At 44.9% G+C, this 11,754-nt stretch overlaps 1 protein-coding gene across 1 annotated transcript; it reads right to left on the reverse strand.

Moving 5' to 3' along the window:
- Nucleotides 1-925: 925 nt before the first annotated feature.
- Nucleotides 926-8,694, reverse strand: SFRP2 (secreted frizzled related protein 2). Its single transcript, XM_084856305.1, has 3 exons — nt 7,956-8,694; nt 5,510-5,590; nt 926-2,433 (listed from the first exon to the last, which is right to left on the reverse strand). The coding sequence occupies exons 1-3, from the start codon at nt 8,455-8,457 to the stop codon at nt 2,129-2,131; spliced, it is 888 nt and encodes a 295-aa protein (XP_084712431.1). The 5' UTR covers nt 8,458-8,694; the 3' UTR covers nt 926-2,128.
- Between the last annotated feature and the right edge of the window lie 3,060 nt (nt 8,695-11,754).

Raw genomic sequence — 11,754 nt, forward strand, 5'->3', positions numbered from 1 at the left:
TGGGTAGTTCCAGTTGAGGCTTTTATTGTGCAATCACCTTGCCTCATTCATTCCTGCAATGAGCAGGGGGTTGGACTCGATGGTCTTGTAGGCCCCTTCCAACCCTACTATTCTATGATTCTATGGAATTTACAGGGGGCCCAAATGTCATCTTCCATGTGCAACTCTCTCATGTTTTCCCACCACCTCTTCTGTCTCTTTTATTACCAGAAAAAAATAAGTTAAGGAGGGAAAGATAGCTATCCAGTGCCTTTTGCCCGATAGTGCTAGTGGCCATTCATCTGGAAGCAGCTTATGTGTGCTGTTCAAAGGGATGAGTCACATCTCTCTCCTGTGAACTAGATGAGAACCTAGAACCACAGGAGAGATGTGCAAGTTTTTCAAGATGTTACAATGGAGGTGCAAAAAGAATGTGCATATCAGTCATACCTCCTCTGTCAGCTTTTTGTTGTTCTCTTAGAGCTTGCTCAAAGTTTTTGCTATCTAAATCTGAACAATGCTAGACATCTGAAACAACTTCACCAATGAGGAAATTGTCATGGAAGCATTCAATGCCATCTTGAGTTTTCTTGTTCGAAAGGCAGGTTATAAATAAAATAAATAATGGGCCATTGCTGCACAGAAACGTGTATTAGCTTGAGTGGAGCAATTCCATCTTTACTTATGCATCTTTAAAATAATTCTTTACTGCAGTCATTACAGTAAGAGAATTATGTAAACTCTCATTTACATCATTATCATATTATCTTTCTTTACAGTGCTAGGAATCATGCTGCAGTGTATTTCAATGGGATGGTCAAAAATATTACACCCAAGGGATATATACATTTAAAATGTTGTGGGCCAACTTTGGTGGCATAAATAAAGCTTCTGGTCATGTGGATAAAAAAATAAAATGATAAAAATGGCTAGATACTACAGAGGTAAGAGATCTTTCCATAAACGTTATTGCTTCCTCACAAACATCTTTGATTCCGCAAAAGAAAAAGACAAAGAGTAAACTATGATGTAAAGTTTATGTACAAGAATATAAGGTTTATCTGGGATATTTACAAGGTTTGTTAAAGTAATATTTTACAACTCTTTCAGAATAACCAATAGCTATATTACAATTAGACTAAAGAAAGGCTTGATTTGTGAAGGCAGAAGTACCAAAATAGCACAAAACAAAAACCCTCCTCAAATGTGCATTCACTCAACTTAAAACTATTATTATTGACATGTTTGTATAAAATATTTTGTGCAAATGGTTAATATGCCTTTATTGATGCAGTTCCTGCACAAGTAGCACATGCAACAATGGTAATTTCTCTATAGTGAATAAAAATAGATGTCATGTTTCATATTTGATAAAATTAGGCCCAATGTTCATGGCCACAACAAACCATAATGGCCACAGTCTAACAGACATGCAGTGCAAAGCGTGCACAGGATTGTGCCTTCAAGCAAACTCAAGCCCCCTAAAATCAAAGGGCTTAAGCTTGCATAACACTACATTGGATTGAGGCCAATAATGGGAAAGAGTCCAGGTGACAATCTTTCGCTCTCTTTTCCCTCAAACTTCACTTCATCATTTTCAGATAGCAACCCTTTCTTTTGAATTACACCCAGGTAGCGATAGCTGGGATTTACTAGCTCCTGAAGACACATCACAGAATCACAACCATGACAGGGCAACATCATCTTGTGGTGGCTTTTTTACCAGGACAATACTGAACTGGACAAACTGGGCCTGATGCTTAACAAACTGGTGGGTAATATAACATATACAGAAATGTTAGCCTTACAGACGTTATTGCATGGCAGTTCAAAATGGAAAGCCAAATGAAAGCTTAAAAAGATAAAAGTCAAATGTTGCACCAATGCAGATAACTAGCTCTAAGCAAGATACCTTGATACAATCAGAAAAAAATATTCATGATTTTTGTAATTATAGTTTTACTATATGTACAGAATTGGGAGGAGCCCCCTCTTTTCCCTTTCCTTTTTGTGTGTGAAAAGAAAGAAACAAAAATGGCTCTTCCTCTCCCACACCTGCTGTGCTTTTGAAGATGAAGCAGGAAGGTGGAAGAGATTTGGAAGAGCTCGAGGCTGCTGGTGACTAGACATGACCGAAAGTGGCAAGCGACTAGCACTGCAGCTTGCGGATGCTGCGTGAGAACCTCTTGAATGCCCGCTGACCTTTCTGCCATCGCTTGACGGAGGTGATCACCAGCTCCCCAGCCAGCCTCTGTCCCATCACTAAATAGGGTGCATTTATATCATTCATCTCATCACAGGTACACTGCAGGCCACCTTTGAGCCAAAGCACAGTCTTCTTCAGATCCCTTTCTGTCACCCCATTCAGCTTGTAGATGGTTTTGCTCTTTGTTTCCGGAGTGATCTTGGTGTCACCATTGATGTAGGCGATCTCCTTCACTTTTATCTTCAGGGCTAATAGGGATAACAGGGAATGGGGAGGGGAACCCATTGAAAAAAGAGAGACAGAGAGAGAGTTTTTTCCCATTAGTGTGCATAAAGAGAACCTGGGGAGGGAGGTCTTCTATTGCTAATTAAACTGTCAGGGGCTGACAGAATGGACAGCAGGTGGCTCCATTTCTAAAGCCATCAAGGCCATGCAAGTCATTTCAGTTTGAATCAGCCTCTGGGCGTGTTTCTTATTTGAGAGAGAAAAAAATATTTTCTAAATGGACCTTTCTCTGCAGCTTTTCTAGCATTTGCAAACATAGAAAGAAGCCCACTTTGTACATTAATTATGCATTAGGGTTTAACCTTGGTGCGCATGTATTCTCACCAAAGCTGCAGAGGGGAAGGAGAAAGTCTAGCTTTTCATAGGAAATTTGATCAGCTGTTGCTGAAAACTTTACACTTAATTTACGAGGCTAGAAAGATTCTTAGGTGAGCCTGTAAGGGACTGATATTGCTCATGCATTGTATTTTAAAGAATAGGTGAAAGAGAATTGGTTTAACAGCTGCATTTGATTTGGTACAATAACTGGAAGGAGGAAAAAACACAAAGCTTGTTAAGAAAGCTAGCCCTAATAATAATAATAACCCGAATACCTCATGCTGGATGTTCCAGATGAAAACATAAGACTAGTTACATGAGTAGTAATTCTTTATCCTTGCCATTCCTTTCTGATAAGAATATTAATCCCTGTAAATTCCATTGCAAATACCCTTACAATTATAATTTGATAAAATTATAACATGTGTTTATAATAAATTTATTTCTATGCCAACTATTTTCTTACATTTTATCTGCCTTATCTTGGAGGTCTTTCCAATTACTCATGACCCATGTTTTGCAATGATTCGCTAGTCACCTCACCTCTGTAACATAATTCCTAATCTGCTTCCTCTGTAGCAGTTGGGCAATAGTTCCTGGAATGTCAGATTTTCTAGAGAAATTTCTTTGTTTCCCACTCCCCTCTGGAATGTGAAGGCTTTGCCATGACTGTTCTGAATGTTGCTGTGGTTTATTGTGGATTAACATGAGATCTGCAAAGCACTTTGTATGTCAGAAATGCAATACAAACTAGAAAGTTTTGGAATGCACTAGAACAGGCATCCCCAATCTGTTCTCCACATGTGTTGACTACAACTCTCAGCATCCCCCAGCCAACAAATCTGGAGGGCACCAGGCTGGGGAAGGAATACACCTCCTTCCCTCACTTACATCTTCTCAAATTTTCTTACCAACACAGTGAGTGTGGAGAAATCCCTATCTTACTCAGTTCCCAGCAGGATGCATGCTCAGTACTCCCTCCCTCCTCTATAAAAACACGGGAACTGGAGAGGATAAAACCCTATGTTCTCAGATTCACCACAGGACAGGAGTTGAAGCCCCTGTCATCATCCCCCTTCCTTTGAAGGATGGGCAGGACAGAAACAGAATCGAGCCAAGGTCCTCAGCATAGTCTTGCCATCTGGCTCTACTTTGTATGTGTACAGCTTCATCCATGTATGAGCAGAAATGTGGCACACAAACAACACGCAGAAAATCTAAAGTGTAAGCCATGACAACATTTAATGTTACTGTGGGCACTTTTAGTGGAGAATTCCACTAATAAGTTCAAAAATTATATATATGTAAAATTTTAAGAGTTGATTTTTTGCTTCTTGCACAAGACTAACTTTTGTATCACAGAAACTTTTGTGACTCCAGTTTTATTATTAAAAATACAAATAAAAATACCTACTTCTTTATATGGTTAGCCAATTAGTCATGTCCTGGATTCCATCACATTCTAAAGTGACCAAGATGTGGAAATCAGGCCCGAGCTATGCAGGTGAAAGTGAAGGAGTATGCAGATAGAAGCCATTCAGAACTAAATCAATGTGTACTGACTGCCACGAAGTAAAGTAAATATATCCATTTAGAACTAGGAGAAACTTACTGTCTATTCCAGACACAAGGGACATCATGGGCAGTTTTAGCTTTCACTTAATAGGGTCCCAGAGAGCACTCCTTTCCTTTCTTCTACATATGTACATGGCTGCCATTCACTTCTATGTGGTACCTGGGAACAATGGTGCTGTGGGTGGGAAAGTCTGCCCACCACCCCTGCTACTGGGTGGCTCAAGTACTACCAATAAGGATTACACGGGGGAATGCCATGCTCAGGCACTACCAGTCACAATGACCCAGCTCTCACATCATGGTGGCAATTCCTGGGTTGTTTAACACAGAAATTGTGGGAATGAGTGGAGTGTGCAAACCATTTCAGGTTTCAATTAACAACCAAGGGTAAAAAACACAGTGATAACCCATGGTTTGTTGTTGGGTTAACTCTGAATTGTTTAACCCATAAACATCCCTGATTTTCCAGGTTCACGTGTCACAAAGCAAACTGAAACCAGAAATGGATTGACACACTGTTTGTCCTGGCAATTCCTGGGTTAAACAATCCAGGAATTGCTACCAGGACATTTGAAACAGGTCAGCAACTGGAACTTTGTTAATGATTGGTTGGATTCAGATTTAGGTGCATGCAACTGGGCTGAAGAAAGTGGACTTCCTACCCCTTGTTCTCCACCTCACAGGAGGTGCCTCTGCCCAAATTTCAGGGATCACCTTTCCCCCCGTAGCACAGCCTTTCCCATTCATCAGGGTTCCCTGACCCTCTGCTCTGTGTAGCATTTTTAGGGAACCTGAGGGTCTACTATGGGGAAAAGGGGTGGGGAAGCCCAATTCCACCAGCCCAGTTGCACGAAATCTGGATTCAAGTCAAATAAATAGACTATGGCTTCCATACTTGTTCCAAAGAAGCGCTGTACACGATGTGAATGTTTGCTACCCTCCACAATAAAGATTCTAGTCAATCAGCTGTGACTGTGTGCATTTTGTTTCATTGCCAACATAAACGCTTTAATTGTTCTGGAGGGGAAAAACTAAATGCCAGCTGCACTTTTTCCTGCAAAATCTATCGATTCTCATGGCAGTCAGATATGATAGATAGATCACAAAAATTGCATTTTAAAATCACAGTTACTTCCTTATACTTACCAAAGTCATTTTTGCAAAGATTTTCCACGATTTCATTGTCATCCTCATTCTTGCTTTTGCAGGCATCACAGACTTTTGGTGCTAGAAGAGAGATATTTAAAAAAAGAACCTTCAGCAAGGATGTTCAAAAGAGAACAGCAGGTGGCGTTTGGAAACCAAGTATGCTTCTTTTATGTAGAGCTATGGGGCTACCAAATTCTGCCTTATTCTTGAATCAGCTCCATAAATTTTAATTAAACTCTCACTGTCTTCATGACAACCTGCAGGGCAACTGATAGAGCATTTTGAGTTCAATATGGTAAATGTGTTGTGTTAATGGTAAAAAAATTATTGGGAAGGAAACTAGGTAGTCATGCTAAATAAATATCGTTAACGGGTTCAGTGGGAACTCTCAATGGGATATTGAAAAAGGAGATGTATATGAATTCTTTGAGCGGGATTAAAGCATCCCCCGCCACACTCCCACCATACACCCCTCCCCCAGGAGGAACAGCAATAAATGCCTTGATGGGTGGGGCGGGGGCGGGGGTGGAGGGGAGGGGAGGGGAGGGGAGGAGATTGACAATACAATACAACTCCCTGAAGGGTTTGCTTCAGGAAATCTTGGTGCCCTCCCCTCTCCTGGTCTTTTATTTAAAAAAAAAAAAACTTAGGAAAATATCATCTCCCTCAGCTAATTAAAACCATCCCCCCAAGTACTAAACTGAAACTGCCTGGAAGCTGATTCCTTTTTTAAAATGAGAAGCTATGAATCTGTATCTTTTATCAACAAGTTGATAAATCAACACTTGTATCTTTTATCAACAAATGTATTTAGACTTCAATAGCATGCATTTCCCCCTTCTCCTCCCCCTTCCTCCATTCTTATTAATGAGAGAGTGAAAAATCTTCCTCTTGTTCTTACTTACTCCAGTCATTTTTGTTAACAACACCTTCACAATGGTTGAAACAGTTTAAATGGGAAATGAGCTATTCTGAAGGTGAATACTACATTCTTCCAGCAGAGCAGCTGTAGGAAAAAAGGGTCCATAATTACAATATTTGATGTGCTCCAACAGTTAAAGAGCCTAAGGAGTATTGCAACTCACAGCGCAATCCTGGTGTCTACAAAACAGTAAGGTCTACTGAGTTCTGCTGGTTAGTCCCAGGTAAGGAAGGGTATACAGGATTGAAGCTTTACCTCTGAGTTAGCCCCATTTGAATACATTGAGACTTACCTCTAAGTAAACATATACAAGATTGCACTGTTACCATGTAACTAGGTTAACCAAGTCTAAGTCTGCAATCCTAAAAACGCTTGCTAGGGGATTCATGGGGCTTCCTCTGAATGAACAGGAACAGTCTACCAGCTGCAATCCTAAATACACCACATACTAGCAGCTTAACAGCGTGCTCCTATAGCCACTTTGCTAGGAATAAGTCCCACTGAACTCCATGGGACTTGCATCTGAGTAAATGTATAAGGACTGTGCGGTAATTCATGCTGAATTCCACTGAACTTCATTCTGAGTAAACATCTTTAGAACTACACTTTACATTTCAAGATCTAGGAAAACTAAATTTGTGGCATCTGTCCTGTTAAATGTGGCTTTCTGGAATAAGGGCTATCCACCGCACTGGGTTGTTCTTTGGTGCTATGATATTCTAAAAACATGAGACATATCTTAGGTTCTGTAGCGATTTTTACAAAGTCCATTATAGGCTATAGAAGTAACAGATTTCTATTATATGAGGCTCCAATTCTCTGACTGCAAGTAAGACAAATCTATCACAGCTGTGATATTTTGTAAAAAGAGGGAATCCATTGCGTTATATGGGGCATTCCTAGTATCTAGCTTTTTCTTTAAGAAAAAGGGAACCAATCAGTTCTAAATATGCTTACTCACCCAGTGTACTCTACTAAAATCAGTGGGACTTACTTCCTGCTAAGATGCTTAGGGTGTCAGCCTAAGGCTACAATCCCATTCATGCTCATCTGGAAGTGAACACAACTGAACACTGTGATTTACACCTAAGTAAGGATTGGGCTGCTCAGCTGCAGCCCCTAGGCATATTTACTTTGGAGTAACCCCACTGAACTCAATGGCATGTATTTCCATGCAAAGGGCCATTGGCAGTGAAGGATACCCTCTCTTCTATTAGTGGCACACAGGCCACTCCTATGTCCGTAAATCCTCGTTAGTAAATCGTGCGGTATTCTATGGAGGCTTACTCCCCAGTAATTGTGTTCAGGATTACAGCCTAAATCTGCGGTCATATGCACATCTGGACGGGGGTAAATCCCACCGAACACAATGGGATTTATCTCCAGATCAACATGCACAGGGCTGCCCCGCACAGCTGCAAATGTATGCACTTTTCACAAGTAGGTGAACACGGCGGGGCCTGTAAACACGCTCAGGATGACCGTGCGAACGCGCAAGCAGCAGGACGGGCGCTCTCTTACCTTCTCTGGGCGTCGGGAGGATGTGGTCGCTGCTAGCCGGGGGGATGCACAGGTCGTTGTCCTGGGGGAAGCGGCTACAGTCCAGCATGTCCGGCCAAGGGAAGCCGAAGGCGGACATCACCGGGGCGCAGCTCTCCTTCACCTGCTCGCACAGCGAGTGGCAAGGCTGGATGGTCTCGTCCAGGTCGTCGATGCAGACGGGCGCGAAGAGGGAGCAGAGGAACTTGCGCGTGTCCGGGTGGCACTGCTTCTGCACCAGCGGGATCCAGGCGCCCGCCTGCTCCAGCACCTCCTGCATGGTCTCGTGGCCCAGCAGGTTGGGCAGCCGCATGTTGGGGTACTCGATCCCGCGGCACAGCAGCAAGGAGGCGGGAATGGGCTTGCAGTTGGAGCGCTTGTAGGAGAACTCGGGCTGCCCGAAGAGGAAGAGCCCGCGGGCTGAGCCGATGCAAGGCGTGCCGAGGAAGAGCAGCAGGCACAGGAAAAGGTCGCGGCGGCACATCGCGGAGACGGCCGGGGCGCCGCGGGGTGGGAGGGGCTGCAGCTGGAAAAGGGGTCCTGCTTGGCAATCCGGGGGGCGGCGGCGGGAGAAAGGGGGAGCGCGAAAAGCCCGCGAAGGCCGAGAGAAGCAGAGCGAGCGCGCGGTCCGCCGCCTCCGCAGGCTACATGCAGCCTCCGAACAGCGCTCCCGCTCTCCGCGCGCTCGGCGCCCCGACCGCCGCGCTGCCCACGCCGCTCTGCACGCCCCGGCGCTTCCGTGCATTTTTTATGCAAATCGAGACGGGGATTGGGAGGGCGAATGGGCGGGGTCACCTGGCAATCAGCCGGCCGGGATTGGTGGCCCGCCTTTCGAGGGGCAGCTCTTCGCCGTGCTCCCCCGCCTCGCGGCTTCTCCTTTTGGCAGGAGTGCTTTCGCAGGAAGCGTTTCAGAGCGTGCGTGCGTGCGTGCGAGCGCGCGCGCGCTTTGACCTGTTGCCAAGGGAGGACTACAAAAGGCGCTGGGCAGTAAGTAGGGCTGGTTTCACCCTGGCCCGCGTGCTTGCCCCCTCCCCGCCCCCATCGTCCTGTCCCCAGCTAGGACATGCCCTCCACTGCGCGCCCGGAGAAAGAGAGGCAGAGAGAACGAGCAGAAGGCTTGCGCTCTTTCTGGGCGGGATGCCGGTGGGGGGCGGGGGGCCGGGGGGGGAGAATGTTCCCTGTGCAGTGGTGTAGTGGTAAATTTTGAAGTGCTGGGCTCATCATGACAGGTCCCATAGCCACGCCCCCAAGGAGAGTCCAAAAATCCAGGCGGCTGCGTGGATCCGTATCTATCAACTAGCTCCAGGAGCTTTCAACTCCACAGGAGCACGTCTTTTGTAAGACGGATGTGTCTTAACTGCCCATTCAAGACCAAGCCACCACAAAATGCATTGCATTCCAACAAGGAACAGTGTGTTGTTGCTGGGAAAATTCATTTCCCCTCAGCTACTGTGAAGATTGCAGCTAAGCTCGGAACAGGGAAGTCCGGCGATGGTGGCAGGGAATACCAGTATCCCTGCTAATAAAGATGTCCTATTGCTGTAGCCCTGTGCGCCCTAACAGCACTACACCACTGTTCCTCTGGCACTGGCCAGAGAAGGAAAACAAACCCCAGCCTCCACTTTTGCTCATTTTCACACCTATGCTATTCGACATGTTGTCACTTGCTCACCTGCACACTCCCTCTGAATAGCACGGTGATGGGATTGGGCCCAGCAATACAATCCTCCCTACTGTTTTCTCCCAGAGAAAGAGAGGGTGTGTGTGTGATGAGCAAGCAGAGAAGGTTGTTGCTTCAAGGACGGGGAGCTTCCACCATAGGACAGTCGGGCCAGTCCCTATGCAAAAGAATGAATAGACAGAAATCTGACGTGCTGCCTCCAGTATCAAAGGCAGGATGCCCATGTACACCAGTTGCTGGAGAACGTGGGCGGGAGGGTGCTGTTACACTCATGTCTTGCTTGTGGGTTTCCTGTGGGCAGCTGGTTGGCCACTTTGTGAACAGAATGCTAGACTAGAGGGACCTTGGCAGTGGAGACTGGTGGCTCCAATTTTGGTGGTGTTGTAAATCCATTCTGTGGTTCAGTCAGAACCATCCAGAACTCTAAATGAGCTATCCAAAGTGCTGAACTCTACCACCAAAATGCATTCAGTACCTGGGACAGCTCTTCTAGAATTCTGGCTGGTTCTGACTGAAACCCAGAATGCAGTGTTCAGCGGGGGAACATTTCAACCTCCCAGGACACTCTGTCAATTACCTTAAGGTGGCCATTCTTGAACAAATAAGGATAAAAAGAGAGGAGGGGAGGCACGTGTCCAGGAAAAAACAAAGGAGAAAAGAAACTGGAGAAATCCCAGGTGCCTATAGAAAAAGGTTTATTGCAGTTCTTTTACATTGGCCTGACATGTTTTGGGAATATTGATTTCCTTCTTCAGGGGCTTATCTTGTAGTCACTGCACTAAAACAGACAAACCTCATCCGTCTGTATTAGCAGAAAGGGTCCTGTGGGCTAGAGGAAGAAATGATGGAGTAGTTGCACAATACCTTCGGATTAGTAGGTAGGGATGTTGGAGAAATCCGCAATGGAATCAAATTAGTTTGGATTTTTATGAATCTGACCCATGGATTCTGCAGTGGACTGGCTTTCCCACAGTTAGGCAGATTCTGCGGGACTGCGGACCATTTTTTCTAACTTTGCTGAATTTTGCGCAAATTTAATAATAAGAAGATATGCAAAATTAAAAGATTGTGCATTTCCCCCATAGGCTAAGGTGTGAAAATGCTCATTTGGGGGGAATTTGCACATTTCACAAGTGCGAATTTCTGCAAATATGAATTTGTGCAAATTGAGAAACAAAAAAATCAATTTCTGTTGATGAACGAATGATGGAACAAAAGGCACTTGATAATCTGTGATACACAGATGGAGTGGATTTTACACAATTTGTACATCCCTGTTGGTAGTGCTAGGGCCCTTCTAGATCTGACCCCAATTGCAGTCAATTGTGAGTTGAGAAGATGGCACAAAGCATCTCCCAAGGTGCTCCAATGAGTTGGACCTTGACTTGCAAGACTGGGGTTCTCTGCCATAGATCAATTTTGTAGTCCTGTTAAGTCATTGTTAGCCGTCTCTCAAATGACACCCTGTCAAAAGGGTGGGTTTCTTAGGAGGCTTCCAAATGGAGGGGTCTTTGTGCTAGCAGCCAGAAGGCATTGTACAGCAGTTCCATCCTTTCTTTCTTTTTCCTTGATGGTACGGTAAGAAAAAGGATGCAAGAAGTGGTGGGAAAACCCAGGAGGTTTACGGATGGAAACCTAGTCGTCTGGACTGACTTGGATTCCAGCATTGAGCAGGGGGTTGGACTCGATGGCCTTGTAGGCCCCTTCCAACCCTACTATTCTATGATTCTATGACTCCCTGTAAAATTCTGAGAATGAGGCAGGGCAATGGCGTTATAAATGGCGTGATAAAAGTTGTGTCTGGAAGCACCCTTAGCTGTGACTAATGCAAAATCCACCACTAATCTTGTGATGTCGTTGTTTGAATGTGCCTGTGGACAATCAATTCTCCAAGTGCACTGGCTCCCTTTGATTCAAAGTGCTAGTCTTGACTTTCAAAGCCAAGCTACCAAGGTACGCGGAAGACTGCTTGCTTCCATATGCGCCTGTCTGTAAATTAAGATCCTCAACAGAGACTCTTCTTCAGGTGCTGCTGCCATCTGAAGCCCACTGGGGCCAGGGCCTTCTCAGGGGTGGTCCCTCACTGTGGAATGCTCTCTC

Source organism: Heloderma suspectum, chromosome 5, assembly GCF_057233095.1.
Source record: "Heloderma suspectum isolate Gila_16-S chromosome 5, 16-S_ref, whole genome shotgun sequence".
In the NCBI taxonomy this organism is placed as follows: Eukaryota; Metazoa; Chordata; class Lepidosauria; order Squamata; family Helodermatidae; genus Heloderma; species Heloderma suspectum.